Source organism: Muntiacus reevesi, chromosome X, assembly GCF_963930625.1.
Source record: "Muntiacus reevesi chromosome X, mMunRee1.1, whole genome shotgun sequence".
NCBI classification, from domain to species: Eukaryota; Metazoa; Chordata; class Mammalia; order Artiodactyla; family Cervidae; genus Muntiacus; species Muntiacus reevesi.
Genome location: NC_089271.1, coordinates 18,082,621 through 18,098,029, shown reverse-complemented (window position 1 = coordinate 18,098,029; position 15,409 = coordinate 18,082,621). Strand labels below are relative to the sequence as shown.

At 38.7% G+C, this 15,409-nt stretch overlaps 1 protein-coding gene across 4 annotated transcripts in view; it reads left to right on the top strand.

Moving 5' to 3' along the window:
• The window catches only part of BCLAF3 (BCLAF1 and THRAP3 family member 3), a 51,293-nt gene that overhangs the window by 3,026 nt on the left and 32,858 nt on the right, over window positions 1-15,409 (top strand). For 3 of the 4 annotated variants that reach the window (XM_065915433.1, XM_065915432.1, XM_065915429.1), the window contains exon 3: window positions 14,320-14,886. In XM_065915433.1, the coding sequence (XP_065771505.1) occupies window positions 14,423-14,886 (464 nt within the window). In that variant the 5' untranslated portion in view covers window positions 14,320-14,422. Of the gene's footprint in view, window positions 1-11,804; window positions 11,880-14,319; window positions 14,887-15,409 lie in introns of all 4 variants that reach the window. The other variant, XM_065915431.1, reaches the window with a different exon arrangement.

Here is a 15,409-nt window from a genome sequence, read left to right as displayed (position 1 = left end):
TTCTACTATGACTGTCGTTCTACATTTTGTCCGCAGTGCCGTGCACATAATTTTTCCTTATCAATAATAAACCTACTCAAGTTGCTCCCGTTTTAAAACCTCCTGCCTAGACCCTTATCCCTCAACTGCAACCCAGCTTCTCTCCTCCCCTGCCAGACAGACTGTTAGAAAATGTTGTTAGTAATTGGCTTTCTCAGTCTCCTTACCTTCCTCAAGCCATGTATTCACACTTTTCATTCTTTTTATTGGGTCTCTATATAACTTTTGCCATGAAAGTCTGCTTTATTGAAACATCCTTCTATGCTCCAGGGTTCCCGCCTTCCTCAGAGGATGTTCGTTCTCAGTCTTGGCTGGTTCATCTCCTTGAAAGGTTAATGTTCCTGTGGGCTTGATCCTTATCCCAATATACCAGCTCTGGGATAATTTATAGAGCATTGAGGCAATCTGATGTTTGAAGATTTGGTAGAATTCCCCTGTGAAACAATCTGGGCCTGCTGCTTTTTCATGTCATGTTTTATTAATAATTTCTCTGTTTCTTCTATGGAAACTGGTCTGTTCAAGCTTTTTAATGTGGTCAATTTTAGTAATAATCAATTTTTCTAGAAAATTATCCATTTCATCAAGGCTTTCAAATTTATTGGATAGAGGGCTATAAAATAATCTCATGATTTAAAATTTTTCTTCTGTTTCATTGGTTATTTCCCCTTTGCTCTTTTTTATTTTATGTATTTGTACTTTCTCTCTTTTTTCCTAGTCAAGTTATATTATTTAGTGGTTTATCCATTTTAATTTTTCCCAAAACTACAGAATTCTGATTTATTACTTAGATCTACTTTTCTCTTCCTCTACTTTTATCTTTATTTCCTTCCTTGTGCTTTCTTTTGGTTTACTTTGCTGCTTTTTAGTTCCTTTTTTTACCTTCAAAATAAATTTGTTTACTTTTATTCTTTCATTTTTATTGATAAATTCGTTTAGTGCAATGAATTTTTCTTTGACGACTACTTTAAATGCATCCCATAGAATCTGATATGTAAAGCTTTTATTGTCATTATTTCTTTAACTTCTATGTTAGAGTATCCAGGAGTTGTTTAATAAGAGGTTTTAAAATTTCTAGGTGAAATTTGTTTTTTGTTTTTATTAGTAAACTAGTTTTATTGCATTATGATCAGAAAGTTTTATTTGTAATGTTTCTATTATGTGCAGCTAACTGATGTGTTCTTTGTGACCTAATGTATGCTTATTTTTGGTGAATGTGATGTGGAAACTTCAGAAGAATATTGTCTAGTATCAGAATGTAGAGTTTGATGAATATACTTAAGATATACCCTGTTGATTTTGCTGTTTAGATCTTCTATCTCATTTTTGTCTTAATACCACTAAGCATGTTATATGAAAGTCTCCTATTATTAGTGTTTCTATGTCTCTTTGCATCTATTGTAGTTTTTGTTTCATGAAGGTGGTGGCAGTGTTACTTGTTGTAAATATGTGTATTTTTATTTGTTCTGTCTTCATCAAGGATTGTGATTTTTAACATTAAAGTGTCTTTCTTTGACATGATGAATGCTTTGGGACTTGAATTCTACTTGGCCTGATTCCAGATTTCCCACCCCTGCTCTCTTTTTGTTTGCATTTGCCTTGTATAACTTGGCCATCCTTTTATTTTTAACCTTTCACGATTACTTTGTTTTAGATGTGTATTTTATACAAATACTTATTTTGTGAGCCAGATTCAACCTGTTTATTTTAGTAGGTGAGTTAAGCCCATCACATGGACTGATATGTTTGGTCTATCATAATATTTTATAATCATGTGTATTTTGTTATACTTGCTATTTCTTTATGCTGTGATGTATAGTTTTTGCTCTTCTATTTTAAAAAGAGGAAGGCTTTTATTTTTGTCTAATGGTTAACCTTCGTACTTATGCCTTTCCTCCCCATTTGTGTGCTAAGTTGCATCAGTTGTATCTGACACTTTGCAACCCCATGAACTGTAGCCCTCCATGCTCCTCTATCCATGGGATTCTCCAGGCAGGAATACTGGAGTAGGTTACCATGCCCTCCTCCAGGGGATCTTCCCAACCCAGGATCGAACCCACATCTCTTATGTCTCCTGCATTGGCAGGTGTGTTCTTTACCACTAGCGCCACCCTGAGAAACCCACTCCCCTATTTATTTAACCTTTTTTGTGTGTGAGAGAGATACAGCTGTGTCCATTAAATCAGAGTAGAATAATAATAGGCAACAGTGAGGTTCTATATCCACTTCCAGCTCCTCCTTACTGGGAACTGGTGACAGCACCCAACCATTGTGGCTAGGAGAATAAACTGTGACCTGTTCTTTTAAGGTCTGACTTCCTCTGATCTGTTGATTGCCCTCTTGTTTTGTGGGTTCTGAGTTGACATGGTTCTTTGCTGGCAGTGTGGCGTCTTTGTTACAAAGGCTTTCCTGGTCAGTTTTTTTGCATTTGTAGATGCTGAGTTCACATTTAGTATGAAATCACTGTCAGTTGTTGTTGTTTTTTTGTAACAGCTTTACCGAGTTATAATTAATATGCCACACAATTCACCCATTCAATTCAGTGTTTTTTTAATATGTTCAGTGTATATTCATATTCACAGAGTTGTGTAACCATCATCACAGTCTAGTTTTAAAACATATTCATTACACCAAAAAGAAACCCTGTGCCCATTTCCCCCAGTGCCTCCCCTCCCCCTACGACACCCAGGCAACTGCCAGTCTACTTTCTGTTTCTATGAATTTGCCTATTCTGGAACTTTCATATAAATGAATCTTGTAATATGTAGTCTTTTGTGACTGGCTTCTTTCCCTTAGCATAATGATTTCAAGATTCATCCCTGTCTGACTGTATGTCAGTACCTCGTTCCTTTTTATGGCCGGATAATATTCCATTGTATGGGGATGCCACATTTTGTTTATTCATTTATCTCTCAATGAACATTTGAGTTGTTTCTGCATTTTGGCTATTGTGAATAACGCTGTTATAAGCATTTGTGTATAAATTTTTATGTGGATGCATGGTTTTTATTTATTTTGAGTATATACCTAGGATTAGAATTGCTGGGTCATATGGTAACTGCTATGTTTAATTTTTTAAGAAACTGCCAGGCTGTTTGCCAAAGTGACTAAAACATTTCATTTATTTTCCCTGGGCACCTGGTAATTTATTCTTCCCTTCTGAGATAATTTTTGGGCTTCCCTTGTGGCTTAGCTGGTAAAGAATACACCTACAATGCAGGAGACCTGGGTTCCATCCCTGGGTTGGGAAGATCCCCTGGAGAAGGGAATGGCTACCCACTCCAGTATTCTGGCCTGGAGAATTTCATGGACTGTATAGTCCATGGAGTTGCAAAGAGTCAGACAAGACTGAGCGACTTTCACTTCTGAGATAATTTAGTCTTTTTCTCCCATTCTTTTCGTTTAGTTCAGTTAATTTTTTTTTCAGTCATATCACTCTGTTTTTTGATATGTTTCTGTTCTTAGTTTTTAAATTTCTGATTCAAGGTGAGTTTTTTAAATATACATTCCTAAATGCTTTGGGATATATTCTGTTTGGTGTATAAAGTTAGAGTTTGCTTCTGCTTCATGTTTTTTGGAGGACAAATTTTCCTCAGTTGAGAAATTGCCTTTTCCTGCTTTCTTGTAAACATATGGGAGTCATCAGATTAAAAGTTTTTCAGATCTAATGAGTATGAAATGGTACCCCGTTGTTTTAATTTTATCTTCATGAATAGGTAGTGTTGGGTATCTTTTTGTATGTTTATTGGACAGTTATGTTTCCTCTTTGTTGAAAACTCTTAAGGATGGAGTTGCCATTTATTGAGGTGGGGCAGACCTTGAGAGGAGCAGATTTTGGAAGAAGATGTGGAGTTTGCTCTTGGACATGTTTACAGTGTCCAGCAGTCTGTTGGATGTGGAAGGCTGCAACAGAGAGGATAGGTGAGGGCTGGAGATGTCAACTTGGGGTTGTTAGAGAGTATTTAAAGCCGTGAGATTGAAGAAAAGTGCAGACTGGGAAGAGAGTGTAGACAATGAAAAGTCAAAGACCGAAGTCATTGTTTAGAGGAAGACTGGCTTCACTATTTAGGGATCAGGATGGTGAGATAAGGAAAAACCAGTAAAGAAGACAAACCATTGTTAGAGGTATGAGGAAAACCAGGAAAGTGTAGTATTCTGGAATCCAGGTGCAGAAAATGTTTCTGGGAGGAAGGTGTGATTAACCATTTGGTGCTGCAGGTAGATCCAGGAAAAAGAGGGAAAAGAGCCATTGGATTTAGCATGGATTTTGTTAGTGATCTTGACTGGAGCAGTTTGGTGGAGTGGAAAGGTAGATTGGTGAGGGGACGAGTAGAAAGGGAGGAGAAGAATGTGAGAGAATGGTTGTGGTATACAGGCAGCCCTTTGAGAATTTTGTTTGTAAATGGAGAGAGAGGTTGTATGGTGATGGGAGGGACCTAATAGGGAAGGGAAGTGATGCTGTGGAAGGAGAGGAGAACTACTGGAGCCAGGCCTTTCAGGCAGGTGAGGGGATGTGTCCAGTGCTGTCCTGGTAGGAATGGCTTTGTTTGGCACCAGCATCCCCTTCAACATCCTCCTGGGAGTGGATACCCCTGTTGTCCAGTCATCTTTCTAAGTTCAAGGGCACACAGATTCATTCACTGCCCTTAAACAGTTTACTGTGAAGGAACAGTATAAATGAATTTCTCTTTTGTTATTGATACCTCCTTCTCTCCAGTCACAAACCCTGCTGGTGTTTCTTTTTCTTTTTTTCCTCTCCAGTTCTGTCCTTTGTTAGTCACAAGTGTTTTGTTTAGTCACTAAATTGTGTCCAACTCTTTGCAACCTCTGTCTATGAGGTTTCTCTGGCAAGAATACTGGATTGCATGGGGAAGGAACAGACTGGGAGTTTGGGCCCAGCACATGCAAACTATCCTATACAGAATGGATAAACAAGAAAGTCCTACTGTATAGCACAGAGAATTATATTCAATAACCTGTGATAAACTATACAGGAAAAATGTGAAAAAGAATATGTGTGTATAACTGAGTCATTTTGCTATACAGCAGAAATTAAACACAACATTGTAAATCAAGTATACTTCAGGAAAATAATTTAAAAAAAGATTTCTTCATGTCTTTTCATGACTTGATTTAAAAAAAAATACTGGAGGGGATTGCCATTTCCTTCTCCAGGGGATATTCCCAGGGATCAAACCCATGTCTCCTGCATTGGCAGGTGGATTCTTTATCTCTGAGCCACTTGGGAAGCTCAATGGAGCATGCAAGGACCTGCTGCCCTACCCAGTTTCATTCAGGGATTGGCAGTGTTTTTTGTAAAAGACCAGATAGTAAATTCTTATCTGGAGAATTCCCATGGACAGAGGAGCCTGGTGGGCTACAATTCATGGGGTCACAAAGAGTCAGACACGACTGAGCAATTGCGCTCAGCAGCAGATAGTAAATGTTTTAGACTGTGGGCCACATATAGTCTCTGTTGCATATTATTCTTCTTTCTAAACAATGCTTTAAAAATGTAAAAACCGTCTTAGCTCTAGAGTTTAAATGAACTCTTTTCTCTTATGCACTAAGTCCCTGAGCCATTACTAATCATTACTAGCTGATGAACCCAAAAAAACAAATGCAAACAAGGTTACCTTAAAAAAACCTTTATTGAGATATATTTTACAGGTTTAAAATGTACAGTTCAATGGTTTTTGATAGTGATAGTTAGCAGAATTGTGCAATCATCTCCATAATATCTGGTCTAATCTTACAGCACTTTCATCACCCCAAAGCTTTTTTGTGTGTGCAACTTTGAGGTATAACTTATATGCAGTAAAATTCACTAATTTTAAGTGAATAGTTTGAATTTTAATAAAGCTAATTTTCATATTGGCAGAGGAAAATATTCTAAGTAATACTTTTTATCACATAACCAGTAAATCTCACTTGTAAACATTTTCTCTCAAGTGACCTATACCTTTCCATTTAAGCCAGTAGTTTTTCTTTTTTTATTAATGAATTTAATTGGAGGATAATTTCTTTACAATATTGTGAGTTTTGCTATACATTGACATGAATCATCCACAGGTGCACATGTGTCTCGCCATCCTGAACCCTCCTCCCACCTCACTCCCCACCCCATCCCTCTGGGTTGTCCTAGAGCACCAGCTTTGAGTGCCCTGCTTCATGCATCAAACTTGAATTGGTCATCTATTTTGCATGTGGTAATATACATGTTTCAGTGCTATTCTCTCAAATCATCCCACCCTCGCCTTCTCCCACATATTCAAAAAGTCTGTTCTTTACCTCTGTGTCTCTTTTTCTGCCTTGCATATAGGATCATCGTTACTCTCTTTCTAAATTCCACATGTATGCATTAATATACTGTATTGGTGGTTCTCTGATTTACTTCACTGTTTCATCCACCTCATTAGAACTGACTCAAATGTGTTCTTTTTTATAGCTGAGTAATATTACATTGTGTGTATATACCACAACTTCCTTATCCATTTATCTGCTGATGAACATCTAGGTTGCTTCCATATCCTAGCTATTGTAAACCATGCTGCAATGAACATTGGGGTACATGTGTCTCTTTCATTGCTGGTTTCCTCGGTGTGTATGCCCAGCAGTGGGATTGCTGGGTCGTATGGCAGTTCTGTTTCCAGTTTTTTAAGGACTCTGCACACTGTCCTCCATAGTGGCTGTACCAGTTTGCATTCCCACCAGCAGTGTAAGATAGTTTCCTTTCCTCCACACCCTCTCCAGCATTTATTGTTTGTATACTTTGTGATGGTGGCCATCTGACCAGTGTGAGATGGTACCTCATTGTGGTTTTGATTTGCATTTCTCTAATAATGAGTAATGTTGAGCATCTTTTCATGTGTTTGTTAGCCATCTGTAAGTCTTCTTTGGAGAAATGTCTGTTTAGTTCTTTAGCCCACTTTTTGACTGGGTCGTTTATTTTTCTGGTATTGAGCTGCATGAATTGCTTGTATATTTTGGAGATTAATTCTTAGTCAGTTGCTCCATTTGCTATTATTTTCTCCTATTCTGAAGGCTGCCTTTTTACCTTGTTTATAGTTTCCTTCATTGTGCAGAAGCTTTGAAGTTTAATTAGGTCCCATTTGTTTATTTTTGGTTTTGTTTCCATTACTCTGGAGGGGTGGGTCATAGAGGATCTTGCTGTGATTTATGTCAGAGAGTGTGTGGTATGCCCAGCATATTTTGGAGATTAATTCTTGGTCAGTTGCTTCATTTGCTATCATTTTCTCCCATTTCTCCCATTTTCTCCCATTTCTCCCATTTTCACCTTGCTTATAATTTCCTTTGTTGTGCAAAAGCTTTGAAGTTTAATTAGGTTCCATTTGTTTATTTTTGTTTTTGTTTCCATTACTCCGGGGGGTTGGAGAAGGCAATGGCAACCCACTCCAGTAGTCTTGCCTGGAAAATCCCATGGTCAGAGGAGCCTGGTGGTCTGCCATCTATGGGGTTGCACAGAGTCAGACACAACTGAAGCGACTTAGCAGCAGCAGCAGCAGCAGCACTCTGGGGGGTAGGTCATAGAGGATTTTGCTGTGATTTATGTCAAAGAGTGTTCTGCCTATGTTTTCATCTAAGAGTTTTATAGTTCCTGGTCTTACATTTAGATCTGTCATCCATTTTGAGTAAACCAGTAGTTTTATAGTCCTGGGACCAGCAGAATCTCCATCACCTGGGAACTTACTAGAAATAGGGCCCATCCCAGAGGAGGGCTCAGCATTCTGTGTTTGTCTTTCAGGTAACTCTTCCTCGCACTAAAGTTGGAGAACCACTGTTCTAAGCTCTATCCCTGAGTGAAATTGCTAGTTCATGGAATATCAACACGTTCAAGTTTAACGGGTACTGCCAACCCCTTCCAAACTGGTTATAAGCAGGTTGTATACTTGCTTAGCGGTGTACAACAGTCTCTATCGTTCCACAACCTCACCAACGCTGTAAAATATGCAACTTCTATTTTTTTGTGGTCATTCTGACAGGTGTGGAATGGTTATGATCTGAATTGGTATTTACTCGGTTACTATTGAGGTTGAACATCTCAGATGTCCGTAGGTCATTTGAGTTTTGTGTTCTGTGATGTGCTGTTTGGAGTCTTTTGCCTATTGAGATAAATAGTTATACTAAATAATCACAATGTATTGACAGAATTGTAGAATAAACTCAGAATTCCCAAAAGGAAAGGAACTCAAGGAAAAAAAAAAAAAAAGAAAGTCAGGGAAAGAGTTTCAGGGAGTTGATGGTCAAAGAGTCCTGAAAGAATAGGGATTTGTCAGGCAGAGTGAGTGAAAGCCATCTGTGTGGTATGAACAGAATGGCCTGATCAGGGAAAAGCAAGTCATTTGCTTTGGTGAACTAATAAGCTATGTGATGGAAAAGACATACAAGGCTAGGAGAAAGGTAGGGAGTGACTAGATATATGTATTTTAAATTTGTTTAATCTTTTATTGACTGTTGGGCATTTGCATTATAGTTAGTTTGGTTTTTTTTCTTTCCTATTTTAAATTAAGCTGATATTAACATCTTAGTATATATAGCTGCTTTTTTCTTTTAAATTATTATCTTAGAATAACACATTTAGACTGAAATTATTAGATTAAAGGAAAGTGGGCATGATTAGTTTCATAATTTCTTACATATTTTGAGGTTACCCATCATTAGGGAAATGCAAATCAAAACCACAGTGAGGTACCGTTTCACCCTCCCTAGGGTGACTTATAGTGGAAGAGACAGACCATAACAAATGTCAATGATGATGTGGAAAAATTGGAACCTTCATACATTGCTGGTGGGAATGTAAAATGATGTAGCTGCTTTGGAAGACTTTGGCAGTCTCCCAAGAAGTTAAACATTGAGTGAGTGTATGACTCAGGAGTTCCACTCCTAGGTTTATGCCCAAGAGAATTGAAAAACTGTGTCTACACAAAACTTGTATGCAAATGTTCATGGTAGCATTATTCACAATAGCCCCCAAAATAGAAACAACCCAAATATCCATTGAGAGGTAAATGAATCACAAGATGTGGTATACCCATAAAGTGGGATAGTATTCAACCATGAAAGGATGAAGTATTGATAATAGTAAAACTTTGAAAACATTATGCTAAAGGAAAGACGCCAATCACAAAGAATCACATATTCTAAAATTAGATTGTGGTGGTGGTTACAAATCCCTGTGAATATACTGAAAAACACTGAACTGTACACTTTAAATAGGTCAGTTGTATGATATGTGAATTGTATCTCAATAAATGTTTTACAAAAAATAAAATGGATTAAAAAATTACTCTCTGGGAAAATTATATTTTTTCATCACAATCAACTGTGTTTGGTGTCTCCCGTACAACCTTTAGGCTTTATTATTTTTGTTCAATTTAATAAGTATGTACCCCAAACTTCTTTAATTAAATTATAAGTTCCCTTAGTAGATTGTAAGCTCCAAGAGGGCAGGAACTTTTTTCTGTTTCTCTTCACTGCGCTCTCCCTTGAACAGTGCCTGGCAAATAATATGTACTCAGTGACATTTGTTAAATGAATACATTTATATATATATATATTTTTTCTTTCGTTAAGCTTTTTATTTTTGTATTGGGTTATAGCTGATTAGGGCCTTCCCTGGTGGCTCAGTGGTAAAGAATCCGCTTACAATGCAGGAGACACAGAAGACACAGGTTCAATCCCTGGGTTGGGAAGACCTCCTGGAGGAGGACATGGCAACCCAACTCCAATAATCTTGCCGGGAAAATCCCATGGACAGAGCCCAGTGGGCTACAATCCATAGGGTTGCAAAGAGTTGGACATGGCTAAAGCAACTAATCACTCACATATAGCTGATTAACAAACAATGTTCTGATAGTTTCAGGTGATCAGTGAAGGGACTTGGCCATACATATATGTGTATCCATTCTCCCCTAAGCTCCCCTCCCATCCAGGCTGCCACATAACATTGAGCAGAGATTCATGTACTATATCATAGGTCATTGTTGTTTATTCATTTTAAATATAAGCATCGTGTTCATGCCCGTCTCAAACTCCTTAACTGTCCCTTCCCCCATCCCCCCCCCATTTTTATATTTTTAGTTACTAAGAAAACACTGGGCTTCCCTGGTGGCTCAGATGGTAAAGCGTCTGCCTGCAATGTGGGAGACCCTGGTTCGATCCCTGGGTTGGGAAGATCCCCTGGAGAAGGAAATGACAACCCACTCCAGTACCCTTGCCTGGAAAATCCCATGGATAGAGGAGGCTGGTAGGCTACAGTCCATGGGGTCACAAAGAGTTAGACACAACTGAGAAACTTCACTTTCAGAAGAAAACACTTTCTGCTTTAGTGTCTTAATTTCATAGTACATCTGAACTAATTTTTCCTAGCCTCAATTTTTTTTAAAAGAACCAGTATATAAGTGAATTGAATTGAATGTGATTCTGGTGAGTGATCTGGTTCAAGTCCTTTAACCTTACGAGCTTTTACTTTCTTCTGAAATTTATTATAGCAATAGTTTGCAAATGTTTGACTATGAGAACTCCATTTTCAAACCTATGTTCACATAGTTATGGTTGTACTTTTTATATTAGTGATAAAACTTCATAGTGACAAGAAATCATTTATATTTTAACAGTGGCTATAGTATCTTCAGAAATTTGCAAAATAGAGGTTCTAATATGTGAGACATACCCTTATCATTCTGTAGTCTGTTTTTGGTAGCTGTGTGTATTATTCATGGACCCATGGCAATAATTTTAAAAGCCATCAGGGGGTTGGGTCCAGTTAGTTGGGAACTACTTAACTATAGTATCAGAACTGAGGAAGATTACTGAAATGGGAAAGGGAACGGCTTCCAGTATTCTGGCCTGGAGAATTCCGTGGACTGTATAGTCGATGGGGTCGCAAAGAGTCGGACACGACTGAGCGACTTGTGCTAAAAACAACTAATATAAAAGATTATACCCAAATGTACTTTTTCTAAAAATTCAGTTCCTAAGTCTACCAGTTTCTTTTAAACACTGAAACATATTTTTAAAACCTAGTTTATATGTTTTCTAAGATTAACTTATTTGACATTATTTGTTTCAGAAAACAGAAGCAAACTAAATGTCTATAATCATCCTTAAGTTTTGGTATATGTATCTGGTGGAAGTTAATTGAGTATGATAATTAGGCATTGTAATTCTTATTATCTAACAATTTTAAAAGTGGATATATCATCAAGTATTCCTAAATATTTTGACTGTGATTCTATGAACGTAACTGCAGTTTTATGTACATAACCAATGGTGAAAGGTGGGGAGGAGTAGTGGTGGTTGTGCTCAGAGGAATTCTGGGGGAGTGTTCCCTCTTTTTGAAACACTTATTTAGCAGTTGCTGTGTGCCAGAATTCTGAGCTTTTTTCGTGATTTAACTCAGGGATCATCAAACTACAATGCATTTGGCCTTTGGGGCCTATTTTTGTGTGGTCCTTGAGCTACAAATGATTTTATATTTTTTAAAAAATTTTTTTGAAGAAGATAATATGATGGAAACCTTATATGAACTGCAAAATCTGAAATAGTTATGCTCTGGCCTTTTACAGAAAAAACTTTCTTACCTTTGATCTAATTGATTTTATGTTTACAATATTCCAATAAGGTGGGTCCTATAAGGAAACTGAGGCACAGAGGGCTTAAGTTCCTTTTTGTCAGTGGCATTCACTGTTTTTGGAGCAGGTTACAGGCCCTTTCTACAAACTTGCTAATCCTGTGTTTCTTTACAGCGTAAAAAGAGGATAGTGGCTCACATGTCAAAGGATGGCACGGTCACGCTCTAGATCCCCCAGGTGGAGGCACAGGTGAGCAGTCCTTAGTTAAGCAGAGTAAGCATGGGTTTGGAACGTGCTTCAACAGTTTTCATTTTGTTATTTTCAAGACCAAATTGTAATGTGGACGAGCTTCAGAAAGAAAAGGGAATGCAAAGAAGTAAATGGTTTGAACTTGGAGGGCCTCACAGAGGTCATTTGTTTCACCCTTTTGTGGTAGGCTCTGGTGAGGTGGCACAAAAGACCCTGCCAAGCTTAGTGCTTGATTTCTGGGTACCTTCTCAGAACTCTTTGTCACCAACTCTAAAAGGTCTGCTATCATTCCCTCCTTGCAAGCTAACAGATTAGTGTGTCACAAGGTACTCTTGGATCAGAGACAAAAGCCTTTATTACTCATGTGCAGCAGGCGGCTGAGCTTCATGTTCCTGTGCTCCTGTTACCTCTGTCTTCCCTAGTGGGTCAGACAGTAAACAGTCTTCCTGCAGTGTAGGAGACCCGGGTTTGATCCCTGTGTCGGGAAGATCCCCTGGAGAAGGGAATGGCAACCCACTCCAGTACTCTTGCCTGGGAAATTCCATGAATGGAGGAGGCTGGTGGGCCCCAGTCTGTGGGCTTGCAGCCATGTAGTCAGACACAACTGAGTGACTAACACACACACACATTACCTCTAGTCCTTTTAGGGTGGGAGCTGCTGACACAGCTGAGGAACCCAAGCCCCATTAAGGACAGCAGGGAATCCTGCCCAGCCTTTGCCTTGGAGGAGACATTATCTTGTTATCCTGGACAGCAAACACATTGGCTCTCTGCCCCTTAGGGAGGCCCTGTCCCTATCTTTCCAGGGAGTTTGCCTTGAAACAGAAGCTCAGGAGGCGTGCAGAGCACTAGAGACCCATGGAGTCTCCCAACAGATTCCTTGGGTCTCTTTTGTCTCTTTAGGAGAACTGAAAATGATAGCCACTATTTCAGCAGTCTCCTTCAGAAGAAAGGGACTCTGTGCAATAGAACCCTGATATGAGGTATAATATCAAAGCAGTACTCAATGTGAGGTAAGGATTAAAGTAAGAGATTGAGTATTTCATCAGTCTGGAAGACCTCAGCCTCTGGCTGGCAGCTTTTCTCCTTAGCAGTAGAAAAGATGCCATGTTCGAGGAAGTCCTCAGGGTCTTCAGTTGCTTCTTCCTATGAAGAGTTGCAGCCAGCTGGATGACAGAGTCTCTGCTTCAGCCGAATAATGCACTTGCTAGTGCATCTAGCTTGGTGACTCTAGAGGGAGAGATTGTCAAATCCAGTGTCTAAGTCCTGGCATATACATGAGGAAGATAAATCAGTCTCCTTTCTTGTAGGGAGAACCCAGACAGGTCACCAAGTGGAAAGAATTTTACTCATGGTTGTTTCAACTCCGTGGCAGCTGCTGCAGAGGGGAGTGATAACAAAAACTGCAAAGGTAGCTGCTGCATTGGTTAGAAGACATTAAACTCTCAGGGAGGAAGTTGGGAGATTGGACAAGTCAGATGGGAGGAAAGGTCCCCAGGTGCAAATTTGAACCAGATGGTAGTGCTTCTCTCTCTTAACCTGAAGACTGGTTACTCAGACTGGTTTCCTCAGATACAGAAGCCTTCCTCCTCAGTTGGAATGAAAGGTTCCATGTTGGCAGTGCTCAGGTGTTGGAGAAGGTAGTTACAGAAAGGACGTGCTGTCCCTGGAGATTATTAAAGCTGCACTAAAGCACACATTCACAGAATCAAAAGCTCTGGTTCAACACCACTTTCTTCATTTTATATATAAGGGGACAGGTCTGGGAAATAAAACTTATTTATGTCAATAGTAATACTGGAGGGACTAAGCATGAGGTCTACCTCTTAAGGTCCTCTTCCTCCCACCACCTCCACATGCTGTTTAAAGATGTAGTTTTTGCTACTTGATATAACCTTAGTAGAGAGAATAGACAATCAGTTGGGGAAACTGTGGGATCAGTTTGGGGTCTGAGTTTGGATTTGATATGCAACATAAACTCTTAGAATCTATTTTGATTTCAGAGATTATCTTTGGTTTTCCAGAGACTCTCCTGCACACTTAATTGTGTGAATCTAACCCTCTTTCTCATTTGACCATGGAACCTGATGTAAGCTTTTGCTGATGGGCCCTTTTGCCAGAACTTTGCTGTCAGCAATCTTCCGAAATGGATCCTGCTGCATACCTAAGCTGGTCCTCCTCCAGTAGGATGGCTGTGCTCAGCCCATTTTGATATGTACATGGGGTACATTAGTTCAGGTGAAAAGAGTATACGTGTTGAATTGGGCAGAAGCATAGTCAGGCTCCCAAGTGAACAATTTAGAATACAGATATCAAATACTGATGAATTTGAGTGGAAGAGGCAGGGGAAAGCAAACGTTTTATTTGGATAAGTCACTGTAAGACCAACTTAGTGTATTGTCTTTGAATGGACTAAACTTTTCTGTATTTGTTTGCATAGGTCTTTATCACCAGTGCCTAGAAGTTCTGAACACCACAAGCAAAGATATGAGCATTATGGCTACGACTATAGGAAGGATCCAAAAAGACCCATCACTTGGAGAATGGACAGTGAGAAACATGGACAGAGTAAACCAAGGATTTCTTCTCGTGAAAATATATATTACCGATCTTACAAGCATAGATCACCTTCCCCAAGCATAAGAGGAATCTCTTCAGAAAAGTTTTATACTTATAAGCCTCCCCAAGTATATTTACCAGAAAGAGATGATAGTAACAGAAGAGCTCAACATATGCCCAGACACTCAGAAGGTATATTCTACAAAGAGCACCAGAGGAGTTGTTATCCCCAGAAAGCACAAGGAAGGTATATTCCTGATGACCACAGAAATAGAGGAAGTGGAAAAGGAGGGACACCACCTGTGAGATCAACAACAGATTCTTTTAGATTCGAAGGACATTGGCATGAAGATGAACCGAGGCACCAGAGGATACAAGATGAAAAATACTCTCAGTCACTTAGAAGAGGCTCTGAAGATTTTGAGAAAAGGAGCTCTTTTCAGAGGAGGTATAGAAAAACAATTAAACTATCATAATTTGGTATAAAGCCTCAAATGAAAAAGTCTGTTTACTTTGTGGTTGAAGATAACCTTGAAAAGCTTTTGTCTAAAAGATTAAAAGCATTGCAATGTAGTTTTGCTCTACTGATAGTAGTGAAGTGTTTATTTTTAGAGTAAATCATGTAGATGGCTAGAATATATTTTTTGTTTGTTTGTTTGTTTGTTTGTTTTAAAATATTATTTTATTAGTTGGAGGCCAATCACTTCACAACATTTCAGTGGGTTTTGTCATACATTGACATGAATCAGCCATAGAGTTACACGTATTCCCCATCCCGATCCCCCCTAGAATATATTTTTTTAAAAGATGCTATTTCAAAAAAAAAAATATGCTATTTTCTTTAATTACCTTGTGCATCTATGAGCTGGCTTAAGGGATTGTAGGTTAACTTTCCACTACATGTTGCATTTAAAGCCATGCTGCCCAACATTCCACACATATAAATTCTTACTTTCTTCTCTCTAGTGCAA